The 20,989-nt window shown below is 51.7% G+C and overlaps 1 protein-coding gene and 1 non-coding gene across 3 annotated transcripts in view; both read right to left on the bottom strand.

Moving 5' to 3' along the window:
• GLIS1 (GLIS family zinc finger 1) overlaps positions 1-20,989 on the bottom strand; it is a 280,799-nt gene that overhangs the window by 68,531 nt on the left and 191,279 nt on the right. For both annotated transcript variants that reach the window (XM_037827178.1, XM_037827179.1), the window contains exon 4: positions 19,053-19,944. In XM_037827178.1, coding sequence (XP_037683106.1) covers positions 19,053-19,944 — 892 coding nt within the window. The remainder of the gene's footprint in view (positions 1-19,052; positions 19,945-20,989) is intronic.
• LOC119528255 lies at positions 2,072-2,177 on the bottom strand. Its single transcript, XR_005215575.1, has one exon. It is a non-coding gene; the product is annotated as a U6 spliceosomal RNA (small nuclear RNA).

Here is a 20,989-nt window from a genome sequence, read left to right as displayed (position 1 = left end):
CCCTCAGCCCTTCTCATCTGTATTCCAACAAGTCCAAGGCTCTCTCTCCTTAAATGAAATCTTCCCTGACCCCTGGTGCTTCTCCCTTCTGTGCCCCTTCAACCCACTCCACCCCCCACCCTCACTGCTCTCACTTGGCAACGCCACCCTCTTCATTTCACTCTTCTTGTCCTTCTTTGTCTCCTTCCTGACAGCCCCCACCCCTCTGTAAATGCTGATATCCCCCTGCGGGCTCTCTCCAGCCCCCCTACCCATCATTTCACTGCAGACACTCCCTGCCAGCTCCTACAGCCTCCCATGCCACCTCTAGGTCAATGATGCCCCATCTCCTGGCTTGTGAGCCTCATACTTGCAACCCCTGCCCCCAAATGGCCTTCCAGCTGGGACCTCCCTACTTGCATGTCCAAAACCAAACTCACACCTTCCTTCTCCAAGCTGCCAGGGCTTGCACCAGTGTCCACTCCACGAACCCAGGCCACAGACCAGAGCACCAATCTCCTCCCCCAACATTTAACAGCCCCCCCCCACACACACACATACACACACCTTCTGTCAATTAGGCCTCCTGAATATTTCTTGGGTCCAGTCATTTCTGCAGCTGACAAATGTGCTGATTTTGTGGCTGCCCGGCCTTTCCCCATATTAGAGAATCCTTCAGTGCGGGGAGTGAAGGCTCCAACAGGGAGGTTCTCCCGTGCCTCACACAAAGGAGCTGAGGGCAGCTGCCTGGGGGTCAACCCCTGCCACCCCTGTCAACCTTGACCAGCCCAGACAGGCCTGGCCAATGGGATGTCCTGCTAAAGCTCTGACCCCAGGGAGAGGCCACAGAAGCCAAAGACCAGTGAGGCTCCCACCAAGGTGTCTGGGTAGGCTGTTGTTCACGTGAAGCAGATATAGGCTCCTCACTTCCTGGCCCCCAGGGGACAGGGGCTCCTGCCTGTGTTCTGAGTCTGGTCTTCTCCTCTTGGATGTATGGTCTGTGGTCCCAAGGGCCTGCTAATACATTCCTGGGTGGGGGGCGGTGTGGGGGGTGTGGAGGAAGAGGGGCAGGGCTTATTATGGGCAGAATTGGTTTCTCTTGCTTGTAACTAAGAAACCTGGCAAGAAGCAGCCTCTCTCTCCTCTGTCACCCACCCTCCCAACCGTCCAGGTTTCATTCTCTCTCACCTCCTGGCCTTTGCCTATACTAGCACCTCCCCCTGGGGTGCCGCGTTCACTTCCTCCATGATGCTATTCTTACTCCCCCCAACCTAGGCCCAGGCTGACAAGTGCTTGTTCTCCTAGCTCCCATGGTCCCCTAAGCACCCCCTCAAAGCATGCATCACAGTGTTGCCGCCTTCTTTTTAAGACCCTTAGGATCCACTAGGCTGTGAGCTCCTTGAGCACGGGGCTTCATCCACTCCAAGTGACAGACCAAACCCTGAAGTCTGCAAAGAGAGGCTGCTTGCCATAGAAGCCTGAAGTCAGATGAACCTGGATTCTCATCCAGGTCTCACTGGGTGATTGGGGTCATGTCACTTAACTTGTCTGAGCCTCAGTTTCCTCACCTGTAAAATGGGGATAATGATGGCTACTTCAGAAGGCTGATATGTGGATAGAGAAAGAACCCTGCACAGACTAGATTGGAGAACAGGTAAGGAACCTTCACTGCCATTATTTACTGTGCCCTTGGCTTTTCTCAAAGAATATGAGCAAAGTTATTTGTGAAAATAAGGTCTATTTTTTTGTTCAATGACTCTGTATTATTGTCATCCTAATAATGAACTCTCATTTTGTACAGCCTTCCTATAGCCCTCAGCACACATGACACATAAGAATTTAATCTTGGATAAAACTGGCCCCAAAAGACAAATTGGTTGGTCTGCTTCCTTTCCCAGACAATAAGAATTTTGTAATTCAACAAGCTGCCCTCTTTGCCTTGGCTTCCAGGAAGCTCAAGGAAAATATAAGTCTCAACAGCAATAACTAAATGAGCTTAGACTTTTCATATATTTTGTCTTTTTCTCTAATATATGCATACTTAACTACATATAGATATTTTATTGTCAATACCTATTAGTTCTTTTTTTAAAAAAATATGGAACATTTCATGAATTTGCATATTAGCCTTGCTCAGGGACCATGCTAATCTTCTCTGTACCATTCCAATTTTAGTATGTGTGCTCCGAAGCAAACACCCCTATAATTCTTAATGGAAGACAAGACTCAATATGGAATAAAGTGGATTAGGACAAAAGAGAACAGACTAGGACAGCAGAGCATGATTTTCTGGTGCTTCCCCACTTAGCCTTTTTCGCAGAGGAAGAAACAGAGCCCAGAGAAAAGAAGGGGCCAGGTGAGGCATGGATTGTACCCCAAGAGCTCCCAGCTCTGCAGGTTTTGCTTTCAGGGCCGACCTTCCATTAGGCACAGCAGGCACACTGCCCAGAGCCCACCAATACTTTTACGGACCCATGAAGATGTTTTAATTTAATTTAAAATCAGAAAAATAAAAGAACTTTTAGGTCAAAGAAAATATCTTAATATATAATAATAATAACATTTGTCTTTATACCAATACCATCATAAAAGATCATTTTTAATCCTTTTCATGGAAGAAGGGGCCCACAAAGGTCAAAGTGCTAGAACCCACGAACATCATGACAGGGCCCTGCCTGCTTTACCCATCTCACCACTGGGGACGCCCCTCCCTACCCCTGCCCGGGTTCTCGGGGACCCAGGCCTGCTCCACGCTTCTCTCTCTGACAGGATCCACTGGGAGCTGAGGCTCAGCATTTTCAGGAACATTCCAGGGGAGAAGTGGGGCCTTGCCAGTTGAATCTAATTTACACCCTGCTGTAACCACCTCAGACAGCTCTTGAAAAGCTGAAACCACCGCTCCAGCTGTGGGCAGGGGATCCCCTGGCTGATTTTACCAACTGGCTGTCAGGACAACACTTCCCGGGTTCACAATGTGGAGACAATTACACGGCTGGCGCTTTGAAGGCACGAGCCGCAACTTCCTGACAGAGGTGCTGACTGCGCGTGGCAGACCCTCTGTTCCTACCAATTGGAGCTGGGAGCAGCCCTGAACTCCTGAGGGTCCTCGTCTTCCCCCAGCACGAGCTGGGCTCATGGGGCCCAGCAACAGCAGGGAACTGAGCTGGCTCAAGAAACCCTTCCTACCCAGAGTGCAAGCGGCAAAGGAACACAGGAGAGGTTGTCAGGGAAACAGCCTGCCCTGAGCTTGGTCACTGATCCACCGTGACCTGCTGCAGCCACCCTGCCTCTCCAGGACAGGAAGATGGGGTAATGGACCCCAAGACATGAGCATGCTATGAGGGTGATACAGGGTGGAAGGTGGGTAAACAACCCCAGGCAGATGGAGCAGGATTGGCATGCCCACTGAACAGAAGAGTAAACTGAGCCTGGAGCAAGGAAATAGCTTGCCCGGCCAAGGTCACACTGCATAAAGGACCAGGAAAGGCACTGGATGCAGAACCAGGATCCCAGAAGCTGCGCAGCAAAGCCCAGGTCTTTCTGAGGAGTGGCTACACTGCAGGCTTACCTGACTCCTATTCTTACTGGCTCTGAAACTCAGTTTCCTTAGAATGGGACTAATGATAGTTCCTGCCTCACAGGGAAGTTGGGAAGATGACATGAGTGAACCCACTCTCAGTGCTGGGTATACAGTAAGCACTCAATAAATGCTACCTTGGGATAGCACTGTCCTGCCCATGTTTCCTTTTCTGCCAAGTGTCTGTAGTCATGAGCATAGAGCTGCTCTATCCTGCCCTGGCTCCCTCACCCCTTTCTCAGGGCTGGAGCCCCAGGCAGCAACCCCCAACCCCCTCCCTCCCTCCCTGTGGCCCCACATGCCACCCCTAACCTCTGAGGTTGGCCATCTTCCTGCCACGTTGGCCAGAAGAGTGGAGTATAAGGATGCCTTGGGCTCCCAGTGCTGATTCCAAAGTCTGGCAAAGTCTGCCCGGCACAGGTTAAGTGGAGGGATCAGCTCCAAACCCATGAAAAGTGCAAATTACGCGTGATTGCTTTTGATTAAGATGGCTTGCTAGGGGTCTTCTGGAGTGGGCTCAGTGGAAAGGAGGAATAATCAGCTCATGTTCAATTACAGAAAATCACACTGACCCAGAGAGCAGCAGCAGGAGGCCAAGGCTGGAATCCCAGCACTTAACCTCTCTCAGCCTCAGTTTCTTCATCCATGAAATGGGATAGTTATGCCTACCTCAAAGAATTGAAGGAGAAAACAGCTGGTATCTGGAACAAAGCAGTCTAAACAAATGCCTCTCTCCTTCCTTCCTCGGACTTTAAAGTAGCTGCTGTTGAATAGTTTAATCGTTTGCTCTGCAATCTTGGCTGTATTAGTCCTTTTGTTATAAATTAATGCAAAATTGAACTCTTGCCCCATCTCTGTGCCCAAGGTCATAAAAACGGGATCTGTGGAGACTGAAGTCATGATAAACAGCTGCAGCAGCAGCAACTAATTACCAAGCATCTACTGTTTGGAGGACTTGATTGTAAATTTCTTTCCAACACGCAGAAACAGCCTGGAAACCTCTCTGGGCCTCAGTTTCCAAATTTGTAAATGGGATTGAGCCAGAGGGTTTCTAAGCTTTTGTCTGGGTCTGACATTCCATGAGCTTGTGGACTCAGGCCATAGCCTCTCTTTTACCCTGATCTTCCAGATTAGGGATGGAGGGGAATCGGGGTGAGGGATGGGTTGGGGAGATGCTGTGCTGGGCTCTGGGGAGACCACCTCATTTCACCTAATATGGAAATGCCTCTCATACAGCAACCCAGGCAATCCTCACCGCTACCCAGTGAGTTTGTTGCAAAAACCCCCATTTTGCAGGATAAGACTCCTCTCAGCTTGGGTCCTTGCCAGCACATTCCATCAATTCTGCCCAAATTGAGCCCGATAAGTCCTGTTTATTCAGTAACATTAATTTAGCAAGTAATTGTTGATCACCTACTGTGTTCCAGGAACTACTTGAGGCAATGGGGACACAGCAGGAAACAGAGCATAAAAAGATCTAGACCTCACAGAGTTTACATTTGAGTGGAGGGACCAGATGAGAACAAAACACTTGACATAATATCAGGGAGCATATGGGGCAGAGAATGGCTGAAGTTGCTATTCTAGACAGGCACTCAGGGAAGGCCTCCTGGAGGAGGTGACATAGGAGCAGAGGCCTATGTGAATAGAGTAAGGGTTGAACCACCTGGCTCTCCGGGGCAAGAGCATTCCAGGCAGAGGGAACAGCTGTGCAAAGAGCCCAAGGAGGGAACAAAATTAGCAGATCTGAGGAACAGCCAGGAGGCCAGGGTGGTTGGGGAAGAGCAAGGGAGAGAAGCATGGAAGGAACTGAGGCCAGAGAACACTGCAGGGGTCCCCATTCCTCCTGCCCTTTCCTTATCCTCCATCTCCTTCCTTTCCCACTGCTGTGCCAAGAATGTGAAAAGATGAACTATGGCTGTTTGTATATCTGAGTTCAAAGAATCTTAAGGATCCTGGAGTCCAAGTCCTCCATTTTATACATGAGAAAGCTGAGGCTCCAAAGGGTTTCACAGCTTGCCCACAATCACAAGGCAATTTGAGTGCAGAGCTGGGACTGGAACTGAGTTCTGAAGCCCTGGCTAGCACTGCCATTAGACTGATTGAACCAGGGGCATGAGATGTAAGATGGCTTTGAACTTAATCTAATCAAAGTCCTCATTACACACATGGAGAAACAGGCCGGGTGGTTCTGTCTGCATGAACAAAGAAAGGGGTCAGGGACATACGGGGACAGCAAGAACCCATGTTGGTTTAGGCCTGTGTGGACCTTCACACAAACCTAGGCTTCACCTGGGCCTAACCTCACAGCGTCAATCATCGTACTTTTCCAAGGCACAGAAGGAGGTGTGATGTTTGAAGCCCACCGCTGGTTGAAGGCTCCCTGGAGCCTGCTGGGCAGTTCCTCGTGATCCAGGCCCTGCCAGTCACCTCCCATTGTGTGACCTCCAACAGGTCACCTCCCTACTATGGGCCTTGGGTCCCTCATCTGCCAAAGGGTGTCACAGGGTTGGGGGGGATCTTCATATGAGATTATCTAGAAGGTCCTTCTCCAGTGCAAATAAAACACCAGACAAGACAGAGTTCTTTAGAAATTGGGAGGCAGGGATGGTACAGAGGGAGGCACTGCATGTAAGCCCTCAGCACATGGCCTAGCACATGGTAGGCACTCAACAAATGGCAGGAAGGACACTGAGCTGGGAGGCAAGGGAGCTGAGCTTTAGTTATTCTGGCCTGTGATCTTCAATGAGCCAAATCTCTTCTTTGGGCCTCAGTGTCCACATCTGCAAACAGCAAAAGTGCAAACCCAGGCAGTCAGACATGCCGCCTCCCCATGAGCCAACTTCTCTTGTCCTGGATGCCGCAGGGAGGGGAAGTGGGAGCAGGTAGTGGGTGGTGGTGGGGAAGGGGAGCTTGAGGAAATATCTGAGGCACAGTAGATGCATTTTCCTGTCCGGGCCCAAACTCTCTTGAGTTCTCATTGCTGACATGTTCATTGGCAACTAAGCTGCATCAGAAATGTCCCTATAGGCCAAATGACTCCCCAAATTCAGGGTTCAGCAGATGCTTGGAAGCATAAACTCATGGTTAAATGGGAGTGCAGAAGACAAGTGTGGGCAGTGTGAAGATCACAGGACAGAGTTAGGGATGTGAGTTACAGTCCCAGAGCTGTTACCTGGGCAGGTAGCTTCCACTCCGTAGACCTCGGTGACCCCATCTGTTAAATGCAGAGTGTGCTACTACCCTGTGTATTCCTCGAGGATAGGAATCACTCATCAAAATTATGCATCCAGGGACCAACTGTGCCCTGGAGAAATGCAACTGTTACTTTCAACTTGAAAACTATGGTATTTGGATCCGATAAAACAAAGGGCCTGATAGATGGTTAGATGGTTCCTCAGTTGAACAACTCACTGGGTGCTTGCTTGCTCCGTGCACAGCAGAGACCCTCCAGTTTCGCCACCAGAAATGCATAGCCCTGCAAAGACCTCCCAAACCAAGCCTGGGAAATGGCCATTGCAAGCTACAGTGTCTGCCTGCCTGCTGGGGCTTACGCTCACACAGGGCAGGCCTCTCGCAGGAGCTGGAAGGGTATGTGGAAGGGGAGAGAGCAGGCTGCTGTCGAGAAGGCAGCACCTCCCAACCATTTGGAAATTGTCACTTGTCAGGCCATAAAATCAATGATGGACTCTCATTTTCTCATTACCCATGTAAGAAGAATGTACTGCGAGGAGGCAGAGCTGCGCGTCAGTGCTGTAATCACTTACAGACCACGGAGGCTCCAGTCCTAGCAGCGGAAGAAGATTTATTGTGGGGATGGATGGGAAACAAAGAACAGTTGTGCAAACTTTACGGAGCCACATTATGGGAAAAGCCTTTCCCATTCCCCATTGGTAAATGCACTGGATGCCCTTTCCAAAGGGGGATTGAGCTCCATTACTCAACGGTGTGTAGACGCCATGCCCCAGCACAGCCCACAGGGCTGACCTGGCCTGGCCCTCAGATGCCAGGCCCCAGCTGGCAGCCAAGCCCTGCTGTTTGGAGGCAGGTCTCATCTGAGCTTCTCTGGGTGGATCTCGGGAAAAGGGGCTCTAGGTTTTGGTTGGTCTCCCTTCCTGGGCCTCAGCGTCCACATCTGCCTGTCGTTCCCCATCCAAAGTACACTCCGAACTACAGACAATTCTAAATTTCAACATTGATCACATCATTCTCATGCTTAGAACTCTTCCATGACTCTCTCTGCTGCCCTCGGAGTAGAGTCTGAGCTCCTCATGCTAGATTTTGAGGCCTTTTAAGACCCAATTTTGGTCCCAGCCCCCATGCACACAACTCCACTCCAGGTACAAAAGGACACCTATGCTTCCCCCAAGGTCAAGACCGTCACAGCTTGAAACTTTTGCATATGCTGTTCCCATTCCCTGTAATGCCCTTCCTCATGGTCTGCTCCTGGCAAGTTCCTACTCACCCTTTAATGCCCAGCTCTCATGACAGGCTGGAGGAGGACTGCTCCTTCCAGGCCTCCACAGCATTCAGTCGATTCCCTCACCACCAATCCTGTCCTCATTTGATTTTGCACCCCTTGCATCTAGCATCAGTTGAACCTGGCCCAGGGTAGCTGTCAACCAAACTTTGTTGAAAGGTTGGTGGGGGTAAGGGGAGGGACAACATGCAGAGGCCCATGGCTCTCTCCTGTGGGAGGGTCACAGGTAAGGACTCAGCAGACACTCTGTCCCTTCTCCTGGGGATCCCAGGGTGTCCGAGGTGACAGCCTTTAAGGGTCATTTGGCCCTTCACCCCTTTAACAGAGACACTGAGGTCTTTCACTGCAGCCTGGCCCAAGCAAGATGCAAAAAAAAAAATCAGCTCTGACCAACCCATCTGCTGTCCAGCGGAGACAGAGCCTATTAAGGCTCAATCACAAAGTTCACCATTTCCAGAAGGTCCTTCTCAGAAACATGGTCTGGCCACTTTCTTGGAGTCAGTGCTGATTTTATCTGACTTCCTCATTCTAAGGGAATCATTTTAATACTATTTACATTAAATTAAAAGCTTTTTTTTTCCCTTTTATTTTTAATTCAATTCAGAAGGTTGTTTTTTATATCTATAATTTTTTTCTTATTCCATAAAACAGTGTTGAGTTCACAAAACTTGGCTAGCCTTCCTGTTCCCTCAAGTTTGCTGCTCCCAGGAATTCTCAGCTCTGTAAGAGCTTGGGTTTGGTAACTCCAAAAAATAAATAAATACAAGGCTCCTGTTTTCACGTACCAAGATCAGTGCTCCTTATACATGATCTCATTTAATCCTCCTAACACTCTCCCCTTTACATAGACAGGAAACTGAGCCTATGGGACTTGCTTGAGGTCTCCAGCTGGTTAAAAGGCCAAGTGCGGATTTGAACCCCAGCGCTAACCTTTGTGCCTAACCACTGGGCCACCAATTCTTGGCTCAGAATTTAAATTAGGAAAGGGAGGGGAGGAGGTCAAGGGAGGGGTGCGGATGAGGCTGTGAATGGAAGCCAGGGTGGAGTGGGGATGGAAGGAAGGTGGGGATGGAGGTGCAAATGAGGGTGGGGTAGGTGGGAAGAGGGGTAGGTTCGGGACATCCAGGAGAGCTGCAAGCAGAGGCTGAAAAGCCAGGAACTGGATTTGGGGAATATGTGGTTAACAAGTTACATTCCTGAAGGAAAGCATAAGTGGGAGGCACGTGCCAGTGAGGGTGACCTCTGCACTGTGAGGCCCAGCTTACAGGCAGGGGCACTGGGCCGGAAGTCGGGAGCTCAGCTGGAAGCCAGTGTTGTTGAACTGGGGCAACCGTGCCCCTCTGCCCCTTACAGAGACTCTTTTTGGGGCAAGCATCACAACCCCTGTTTTGAAGATGCATAAACTGAGACTGGGGAGTGAAGTGACCTGTCCAAGGTTTCACAGCTAGGGAGCTGCAGAGCTGGAAGGAGCCTCCAACTCCAGCTGCCTCCAGCTCCTCTGCCCTTTCCCAGGCCAGTTACTTCCCCATCTGGGGCCTCAGTTTCCCTCTCTGTACAATGACTAGAGGCCAGAGAACCAGGACAACACTGGCTTCCAGGAAGCTTCTCCTTACTAAGCCCCAGGTTTAATATTAAATAACAAGGGGAGGGAGGAAGGCATTCCAGTATAAGCCAAGAGGCCAGTATCTGTGGAGCTGGAACCTTGGGTTCAAAAGAGGGAAGGGTATTAACATTTGCTGGGCCCCTGCTGTACATGAGTATACCAAAACCTCTGAGTGCTGGAGATCATCCCATTTCACGGCTCAGGGAACTGCAGCTCAGCACAGCCAAGTGACCCATCCAAGGCCACACAGCCAGTCCTTGGCAGAGCTGGGACTAAACAGCCTTCTCTGTCCCTTTGGGGACATTCATGACTGAACAGCCACCTTCCATTGTTGACTCTTCCTTTCTCTCCTTCCTCAATGCAAACTGCTCAGAAGAGTCAGAACCATTTGTTGTTGCACTTGCTACGGGCCAGGCACTGTATGTATAGTATCTCACTGAATCCTTTCCACAATCCTATTCCTTCCATTTTACAGGTAAGGAAACTGAGGCTTACAGAAGTCAAGTTACTTGCACACAATCACAGGCTGGTAGGTAGCAAAGCTGTTTTTCATATTCAGGCTTTCCTGCAGAAAAACTCCAAGCAGCAGATCAGAAAGTGGACATGACAATCTTTAAGGTCCCACCGGCTTTGTGACTTCAAGCAAAGTGCTCTGGAGGACAGTGTCCAGGCACCCTCCCCCAGCCTTGAAGCAGAAAGGATGGATGGTCACCAGAGGTGTGGGCTCAGCTACTCTGCCACCAAGGCCAGGCCAAGCACCACGGGGTGTGTGTTCCCCAGGACACTCGGGTCACATCAGGAAACACTGTAACACAGAGGCAACGTGCTGGGAGAGCAGGAGGCAAGTGGGCCAGGAGACCAGGAAGACTTCAGGAGCTGAGGAGGCACTGGATTGGGTTGTGAAGGATGGCTAGGAGCTTGCCAGGCTGGGCAAGGCACTCCAGACAGTGGAACCAGCAAAAGCCAAGTCCCTGAGGAGAGAAAGGACCTGGAGTGTGCTAAGACTCTCTAGGAGTTTGGGTGGGGAGGAAGCTTCAGGGCAGACATTGCAGGACTACTGCCAACTGGCTGGATGGCTGTGGGCTATTGATGCCCCCTGTCTAGGCTACAATTTCCCTGTCTACTAATAAGAGTGGATCCTAGGAGGGATTGTTAATGAGGGGCACTTCTGGGTACCTCTATCCAATAAAGTTTCTGTTCCAGTTTGCTAATGCTGCCATTATGCAAAATATCAGAAATGGATTGGCTTTTATAAAGGGGGTTTATTTGGTTACAAATTTACAGTCTGAAGGCCATGAACAGGTCCAAATTAAGGCATCAACATGAGTATACCTTCCCCGAAGGAAGGCCAATGGTGTCCGGGAAACCCTTAGCTGGGAAGGCATGTGGCTGGCATCTCCTGTTCCCGGGTTGTGTTCCAGCTCCTCTTTCAGCTCCTGTACGTTCTTCAAAATTTGGTCTTGGGGCATTTTTTCCTCTCTTAGCTTTTCCGGAGCAAACACTGGGCTAGCATCTCAAAGTGTCAGCAAGAATCTGCTTTCAGCGGCCGTTTCCAAAATGTATATCTCAGCTGCTCTCCAAAATGTCACTCTCAGCTGTTCTGAGGTCCTTCTGTTTGTGAGCTCTTTTATAGGACTCAAGTAATGAAATCAAGACCCATGCTGAATGGGTGAGGCCACATGTCCATGGAAATAATCTACTCAAAATTATAACCTGCAGTTGGATGGGTCCCATCTCCATGGAAACAACCTAATCCAAAGGTTCCAACCTAATCAACACTAATATGTCTGCCTCCACAAGATTGCATTAAAGAACATGGCATTTTGGAAGACATAATACATCCAAACTGGCACAGTTTCCTTACCCAGACCCTTCCCCACCCTGGAAGGAGGGTGAGGCTCAAGCTTGTTTCCAGAGCGGGTGGATTTGGTGACCTGAGCTGGGTGGACCAGCTTGGCCTCTCTCGGCTCATTCACAGTAGGGTTCCCCAGGCCAGGGGTTTTAAACCATATTCCATTTTGCAGCTTAATTTTTTTCCCTTTACGTACTCTAAAGATGTCATTCCTTTGTGTTTTAAATTATTTTTGGTGAGAAGTTAATAGTCACTCTTATAATTGTTCTTCTGTTTGTGATAGGACTTTGTTCCTTGGTTGGCTTTAGGATCTTCTCTTTAGTTGTGATTTTCAGGAGTTTGAGTACGATGTATGTAGCCATGCTTTTCCAGGTACTTATCTTCTTCGGAGTTCACTGAGTTTCTTAGAATTGTGATTTTATGTTTTTCAACAAATTGGGAAAATTTTCAATCGATAATCCTTCAAATATTTTTTTCTGCGCCACCCTTTCTTTTCCTTCTGGGACTCCAATTACATGAATGTTAGACCACTTGATATTCCAAACATGTAACTGACACTGTAAGGTCTTCCTGCAACTTCCTCCTCCCCTCACAACACAGTATTTTTCTCTCTGGCCTTGAATGATTTCTATTTATTGACCTGTCTTTAAACTTACTAATACTTTCTCCTACAACCTTCATTTTGTTGTTAAACTTTTCAAAGTATTATGATTTCATATTATATTTTTCATTTCTAGGATTTACATTTTGTGTTTATTTTATAGTTTCTAGTTCACTGCTGAGATCCTGTTTCCCTGTTCTTCTTTTATTTTTCTGTTAATTTTGAACATATTTGTAATAGTTATTTCAAAGTCTTAGTCTGCTAGTCTGCTAGTTGCACTATCTTGGTCATGTATGGGTTGGTTTATGTTGGGTCCTATTTTCTTGCTTCTTTGCATATCTCATATTTTATTATTGTACACTGGACATTTTAAATAGAAAAACATTTTCCCAGAGAGTGGGTGCTGTTCTGTAGCTTTTTAATTTGACCAGAAACCCCAACCTCCAGGAAGGGAATTTGTATTGGGTGACATGTTCATTTTAAAGAAGGTGAAATGTCTTACTCCACAACTCATGAGGTGTTCTCTGCTCCAAGATGGAACAAGAGACCCATCATGTCACCAGGGCAGGGGCTTGGAAACAGGCTCTCAAGGTGCCTGGGGTGCTGGCTTCTTGGGGAAAACAGCTCAGTGCCATCAGCCTCTCCACTCAAATGAGGGCTCCTGGAGGCCAGGCCAGGTTTGATTGCCTTCTATGACCCCAGTGCCCAGCCAGGGCCTGGCATACAGAAGGGACTCAGTGGCAGCTTGCTGAATGAATTTTAGATCCTGATATTCTCTTGGTATTTGTAGACACACTCATGATTCTCTGCCTGAGAGGTGGCTTGGGGTCATGGCTAGTGCAGTCTTTGGGCTCAGAATGAGACCTCGGTTTATATCCTGACCCCATGATGCCCCCGGGACCTCAATTTGGGCATGAACTGGACCACACTTTGCCCATCTGAAAAATGGGGATAATCATTACAGTCTCCTCTCCAGGAATATTCTGAGGGCCAAGAGCCTGTGTGCAGGGGTCCTACCTAAACTGCAAACACCCAACAAAAGTTTCAATAATGTTCCTGTCCCCCTCGACTGATTTGGACAAGGTTATGCAGCCAGGCCTCAAAAACTCAGCCTCCTAGCTCCATCATTCATTAAATAGCTAAAGATTCAAGGGCAGCGGTCTTCCCCCATGCCAGAAGCCTCGCGTTGCATCACCTTCATCACTGGACCCCCAGCTCCCAGTATGAGGCCCGGCCCACAGGGGAGCCTGCCCCTTAGGAGAGACAAATGTTTCAGAGGGAGCAAGCACTCTTTCCCCTTTGTGGGCCACTTCCCCACATGCAGGTCTTCTCCAGCTTTAGGTTACCAGTTCCTTCAGGGAACTTTCTCTGACCACTGTTATCCATTTGCTGGGCAACCCTGGGCCCTTCCCCACTCTCTCTGGGCCCCTGTCTTCCCAAGCACCTCTACGTACAGAGGGGATGGACTGGGAGACCAGCCTGTTCCGATATTCCAGGTCTGGATTCCCTGCCACCTGCCTGAGATGTCGAGATGAGCCAGGGGTGTCTGCTGGCCCAGAAACGTGCCCCACCCACAGGGTGGTCTCAGGACATGAGGGCCAGGGGGGAGAGGCAGCTGCTCCACCCACTGTGCTGCACTACCAGCTGGGATGCATGGAGGTGGCTCCGATGAAGGAGGAGGTGGAAGGCTGGGCAAAGGCAGGCAGTGGAAGGCAGAATGGCCAGGCTGAGCCTGACAGCTGGGATTTGAAAGGCAGGTGAGACACTGAGAGACATTGCATCCGGGAACTTCAGTTTCTCCTACAAAATGGGCCTGGTTGTGCTTATGCTGGACTCTAAAGCCGTGATGGCATGACAGCTGGACAGAGTATGTCTCAGAATATACCAGTTCTCTTCTCCCTCAGCACCTCCCATGAGAGATGATCCCAGACTCCCAGTCAAGCCTCTCTGATTCTCAGCTCACTGCTTGGGTGTGGAGATCAGCACCTGGTCAGTGTCTATTTCCTGACACTTGGTGGACTGGGCGGCCTTGGGGAGTGATTTGGCCTCTCTGGGCCTTAGATTTTTGACGAGCTGAGTTCTGAGGATGGAATGGGGAGTGGTTAGCACTGAGCCAGGATACAGCACTCCGAATCTCAGTAAAGAGCAATTCCCTCTACCACCCCTCCCAATCATTCCCTACACCCAGGGTGTTCCTCAGAGTGGGGACTATAGGGCATGGGCAAAGCAAAAAGGAGATGCCAGAAGCCCTGGATTATGGGGGATGAGAGCAGGTGTGGCCTGGGCTGGGCCTCTGGGAGGTGGGCAAGGCCCTTCCAGGGGACCTGGCCTGGTGGCTGGTGTTCTGAATTCCTCACCAGCAAAGGGGCTGGTTGAGGCCAATCGGTACTCAGCTTTTCGCCAGATGTACTTCTCTGGTCCCAGGTTCAATGGCACCCAGGACCGGCAGAGAGTGGAGAGGGGTGTGAATGGTAGGGACCAGAGACCGAAGCAGGTGCAGCTGCCTCAGGGGTCAGGATGGCAATATAAAGCCAGCCCCGAGGCTCCAGCTGCTCATGAGGACTGGGAGGTACAGGACATGTCCCCGTGCCACTGCCCCAGCTTGCCCCACTCCACCATCAGTCACCCTATAAGACCCTGGCTCAGAGCAGGCCATCTGTAAGTGACTGCAATTGAGCAAGATGCAAAACATCAGGGATCACTGGCAGACAACAGACAGCCAGGCTAGCGAACTACCGCCGCAGAAGTACCTGCGTGTGTGCTATCCTGCCCACCTCAAGTCCACTGACTGGCTGAGTGGCTTTGGGCCAGTCACTTCCTCTTTCGGGCCTTAGTTTCTTTATCTGTAAAACAGCCATAAGCAATCCTATCCTAACTCCTGGGGCAGGAGTTCAGTGTGAGAGCAATGTGACAGAGCATGTGGGGGGAAGAAGAGAACTAACGAGGCACATTCCCTTATATCATTCCTTTTAACCCTAATAACAACAACCCTAAAAGGCAGGGACTGCTCTTGTCCCATTTTACAACCAAGAATGCTACAGTTCAGAAAGGGTAAGTCACCTGCCTGGGGTCACACAGCCGGAGAGTGGCAGAACCCGGCTGGAACACAGGTCTGTCTGTTTTTTTTTTTGCCTCTCTGAACACGCCTTCTACACTGCTCTCAAGTTTGTTAAAACACTTCACAAGTGAGGGAGTGTTGTCATTGTCGTTATTCATAAAACCCAAGGTAGAAAAGGAAAAGGCTTCACAAGGAGAGGTTTTCCTTTTTCACTCTGCCTCTCATTTGTTTAATGTGAAGAAAAGCAAACTATGCAGTCTGCTAATTTCTGTTGTCTCAGACAATCAAAATTCCAACTGTCTGGGAGAACCAACCTAAGAAAGCATGAAATTAATCTTCCCCAAATTAACGTATTTGAGGCGTCGCATCGCTATTTGGGTTGGACATTACCTAGCTATTGTAACACAGATGAAGCCCCAAATGTAATAAGGCTAAGACAACTCGGGCAACGTACAAACCAAACAGGATATTGCAAAGAGATTAGGGAGCTTCCTCTGGATAGTGTGGACGGGCCATGGAGAGGCCGGGGTGGGGAGTGGACGGGGAGGTCAGGCCCAGGGATTGGGGGCACCGGGGTGGGGGAGGTGGTGCATTCCCACCCCAGGTCCAAGGACAAAGATGCCCGGGCCGAGGAGAGCCGGGGGCGCGGCACATGGAGGCCTGCCTGGTGCTGGGCCCAGGCCCCGCGGGCTAAATTCAAACCAGCTGTGAGGATGGGTGCGCTAGAGCTGGATGGGGCGGGGGAGGCTTACCTCATGAAAGAACTGTGGAAACGGCTGCTGGAAAGATAATAAAAGGATTAACTGCTATTTTAGTGGGCCATTTACTCTTCAATCAAAATGTCTCATCTATTTCCTGTTCTCTGGAGGTTCCTGGTCCAAAATTCCTTTGTCTATTACAGTGCATGGTAGCAGAGGCCTGTCATGAGAAATTAATAATTTTACAGAGAAGGGAGATCTTTTTTATCTGGGTGCGGGCTGGGACCCGCCCCTTCCCCTGGGTTACCTATGGGCGTCAGCATCGCAGGGAGGGGGAGCACTCTCCCGGGTGGGCAGGGAGGGGAGCACTCCCTAGGGCGGAAAGGGAGGATCTCTAATGGAGGCTATGAGAATGCCTCCCAAGAGGCAAGACAAGACAATCTTTGTTATCCGTCGACAGGGGGTGGCACCCAGCCAGGGCCGGCCCTGAGACCCCAGAGAATAAACAGTTTCACAGGAAAGGAAACTACACAGTCAAGAGCATTATAATTTAGCAAGATGTAGGTTTAAATTCTACTCCACTACTTACTAGCTATGTAACACTGGGTGACTTACTTCCATTACTGTTATGATTATTACTGTTATAATTATTACCTCTAATAGTACCATTATTGTCATTGCTACTGTTATTGTTTGCCTCTAACTAGCTGTGTAGCCTGGGGAAAATTACTCAATCTCTCTGAGCCCAGTTTTCTCATTTGTAAAATAAGATGTTCAACCATAGGGTTGTTGTGAGGGCCACAGGGAGTTTTTGTTTAGAATAGCACCTGGCCCATGGCTGCTCGTGGTACTACCATCCACATAGTCAGGCCCTGCTGCACGTTTGATTCTTCATCGGTTAAAAACGCTTTGGTTTTACAGGACCCTTGCAAAGATTAAATACAATTACGGGTGAGTGTAGACACGGCTTGGACATCACTTCCTCCATGAAGCCCTTCTGGGCCTTTCTTCCCTGGACCTATGCAGACTCCGTCCTAGAACCCATCACTGACCCCATCCCCTCTCCCACATATCCCTGACCATGGGCACCCTGAAGGCAAGGACCTTGGCAGGTTCAGGTTTGGGTCCCCAGTGCTAGACACAGGCCAGGTGTTAAGCTGGTACTCTGTGGAGTTGGTGAATCGAATGAAACCCTGGCAGGCTGGTGCAGGAGAAAGAACCCCAGAGAGATATCATGAGACTGCCCTGGGTGACCTGGGCCCTCCTGGTACACATGCTGGGCCTCCATTTCCCAAACTGGAAAATGGGCAGGGAGGGCCTGGGCCACCTCCAAGGTCCCCAACATGGATTTTCCTGGATGCTGCAACTCCTCACAGGAGGTCCGAGTGTGAGAGGCCACTGTCCACACCATGCTGGGGTTCAGGCCATGTACCTTCCACCTAGGCCCCCACCCCAGACACTGGTGGGGTCACCCACAGGAGAGAAGACATGAAGGAGCTTGTGGCCCAGCTGCTGACAGCACAAGGTTCTCAGATAGAGACAGGGCCCCTCTGTACCCTGACCTGCAGGAGCCCTGGCCCGTGGGCTGTCTGTTGGTCATCTCCTTCTAGGCAGGGGGATGATTTCAGCAAGCCAAGTCTCAAGACCCCAAACAACCTGGGGCACCCCCAGGGACCAACCTGGCCACCAGCTCTCCCTCCAGTATACTCTCAGTCCAAAAGCAGATGAAAAAGTCAAACACTTTGCCCTGCTCAATCCAACCTCTGCCCACCAGTCCCAGTATGCCAACCACAGGTTCCCTCCCACTTCCCTTCCTTTGCACAGACTGTCCACGTCCCCTTACTGATTTGTGAAGTGAACTCCTGCTCATCCTTCAAGACCCAGCCTCCTTGAAGCTGAATAAACTAATCCAGTTAGATACTCACCTAACAGCCCACGACCAGGTGGGACCCAAGGGCAAACACCTGGCCCAGGAGGAGGGCGTTCATGCTGCTGGTTGCCAAGGCTTCCTGCCTCCCACCTGGTCCTGGGCTTTGAGCAGGGGCAGAAGCCCACTCCCCACACTGTCTCCTGGGTACGTGCTGGCCTCACTGTGCCCCTTCCCGGGCTGAACGCAAGTGTTCCCTGAGGCGGGGCCCAGCGACAGTGACAGCATTCGAGTGCAGAAAACCCGACCTTGGCTAGGACACCGGCCCCAGCAGACCAGACACACTGCTGCCTTCCTCTGCCTCACCCACCCCCAGTGGCTGGGAAGACTGAGCTATGGCCCTGGTGGCCCTTGTTTCTCTATCATGCAGAGCACCCCCTGGGGCCCAGCCCTTCCATTCCCAAGCAGGGGTCTCTCCTGGTGGGCTGCTGGGCCTGCGGGGCACGGCCTCTAGGCTGAGGATATCAGGTGCTGAGACTGTGCTCCCAGCCTCTGATACAAATTTTTGCCACAGTAAGAGCAGAGCATGGAAATGACCTGTCAGAAGGGCCCGAGGCCCAGGTGCCTAGAGTTAGCACACCTGTGTGTGTGTGTGTGTGTGTGTGTGTGTGTGTGTGTGTGTTTGTGTGCGTGTGTCTGGGAACCTTAGTCCCATCCCCAGCCAGAACACCTGTACAGGCATCTCAGCCGGGCCTTAGCTGCTAACTCTTAGCCTTACTCTACAAGCTGCCCTAGCAACCCACAGCTCTCAAACTGGACTCCCGCAAGGGCCCATGCTCCTTGGTCAGAGCTGAGGCTGTTGGCTGCTCCGAGAGAAGGTCTGGGGTATGAGTATCCCTGGGGAGGATGCCGGAGAAGGCCCAGAGTGGGAGGAGAGCACGTTCCCCAGGCCTCGTGCGGCCATCAGCAGGTGGGACACTGAGCATGTGCACGTCAGAGAGAAGACTGGCTGTGCTGGTTTTGACCTCAGAGCATGTGTGCCACCACCTGAACGAGTGTGTGCAACACCAGACCGCGTGGTATATGCTAAGGCACGTCTAACCCCTCAGGGTGGGGTGGGGCACCTGGAGAGCACGAGGAGGGACCCCTGTGCCAAAGTGCCCCACGATGGGCCACTGAACATCTGGACTGGCGGCCCTGTCCGTCAGCATTGGCCCCTCCCTCTTCACCACAGGGGACTCCTCAGGTACAGAGTCCCAGCTAGACCTCTCCCGGGCGGTGAGGGGCAGGGTGCTGCTCTGGCCGCGGTCAGGCTGGGGCCTGGCGGGGGGACTCACCATGCACTTGTTGGGCTTCTCGCCTGAGTGCACCCTCATGTGGATGAGCAGCTTGTAGCGGGCGTTGAAGGGCTTGTAGCGGCGCACGCAGCCAGCCCAGAAACAGGTGAAGTCCTCGCCCTTGCGCTGGTCAATGTGGCTCTTCTCGATGTGCCGCACCAGCTCCTCCTGCTGCTCATAGGCTGCACAGCAGTCCACCCAGCGGCACGCCTGCCGCCCGGCCACCACCCTGCCCACCAGGCCCAGCCCTAGGCCTCCGAGGCCCGGGCCGGGTGGCAGCTGAGGCAGGGGGTAGGGGGGCGGCAGGCCCTGCTGGTGAGGCCCGAAGAGCTCCGAGAACTCGTCCGCAGGCTCCTGCTTCAGGAAGCTTGCCTTCCAGCAGGCTTCAAGCTGCAAGGTGCCCTCGTGGCTCTCAGTGGCTGCAGGGCCGAGCCTGGCCCGCTTGGGAGGGCCTCCCAGGTCTCCCGGCAGAGGGGGGCTACGGAGTCCATTTACGCAGGTGACCAGCGCTGTCTGGGAGGAGCGGATGATGGAGGTGACGCTGAGGCCCTCGGAGGCGGCACAGGGTGCGGAGGAGGCAGAGGAGGTGGGGGGCAGGCCCAGGAGGCAGCAGCGCTTATGGCCGCCCTCGGCGAGGTGGCTCTCAGGCTGGGGGCCCAGGGCAGGGCCGAGTTCGCTGCCTAGAAGGTAGCAGGAGGGGGCAGGGTTGGTGAGGCCTCGGCCTGGGAGGTCCAGGTTGGCGTGCAGGCCGCTGGCTGGTGGGGCCCGGCAGTGGGTAGACAGGGGTGCGTGGGCTTCCACCATGGCCTGGTAGTCAGGCAGGGACTCCTGCTTGATGTGCTGTGTGCCTGGGAGGCCGCCATTCACATATGTGGCCTGGGGTCTGGGTGACCTGGAAGACAGAGGCCAGAGAGGTCATGTGGGGGGCACCCCAGGGTGGAGGGTCCGGGCAGGGGGTGGCAGGGAACCTGAGGACGGGGGATAGAGAAGCCTGGAGCAGGAGCAGGAGGCTAGGGGCGGAAGAAGAGAAAGGCAGAGACCAGAGACGAGGGGTCTGGAGGGCAGGGAGGAGTGTGGAAGAAGAAGGGGAGAGGGGAAGAGGCAGAGGGCCAGGACGAGCGTCCAGGAAAGAAAGGGGGTCTGAACAGGGCAATGTGGGGAGGAGAGAGGCAGGAAAGAGCCCGGTTGCATCTTTTTACCAAAATCCAGTCCACTCCGATTGGTCACATGCCACCCATCCTGCCTCCGAGGCCTCCCCAGGGTCTGCCCTGAAGCCCCTCCCTGTGACCCTACACGCTTGTGAGCTCTGTAGGAAAAAGGCTGAGGCTAGAATTTTGAGGGACACTCAAGTCCAGCCTGTTTTAAATTCCACCTACCTGTCCCTTAAATCACTCTTAATTTTTGCCATCTTTCTTCGTTTCCAAAAGTATTAATGGTATAAAGTTTTGTCCCAAATAACCTGTTAAAGTCTTTTCTATTGTTAACATCAATGGGCTGGGGAATTTGAAGCACAGTCATGGTGGGAGGAACATTTTAGGAAGAAATGAGGAAAAGCTTCTCCAGGGGATGTCCAAGGTTTTAAACCCAGACTCCAAGAGATCCCCGAATGCATGAAACCAGTTTTGGTGAAACAGTTGTGGGGAAGGCCAGGGGTTGGGGAACAGCACGTGGGAGACTGGAGACCTGGGTTCCAGGCCCGGCTTAGCCCCATCTCCGATGTGCAAACTCGGGTCATGACCCCGCCACCCCAGGCCTCCGGGCCTCCCCCTTCATCCACGACATCGAAACGATGCTCTTCCTGAGGGTGAGGAAGGAGCAGGTGGGCAGGGCTGGTGTTGGCCTCCGGGGCGTTCTCCTCAAGTCTGTGGTACGCAGGGGTCCCTACAGCAGGCCTCTCCCAGACGTGGGAACAGCCCCTCTGCCCACGTCACAGACGG

The sequence above is a fragment of the Choloepus didactylus genome, chromosome 2 (assembly GCF_015220235.1).
Source record: "Choloepus didactylus isolate mChoDid1 chromosome 2, mChoDid1.pri, whole genome shotgun sequence".
Taxonomy (NCBI): Eukaryota; Metazoa; Chordata; class Mammalia; order Pilosa; family Megalonychidae; genus Choloepus; species Choloepus didactylus.
Note: the sequence above shows the minus strand (reverse complement) of the source record. Positions and strands in the feature narration are given on the sequence as shown.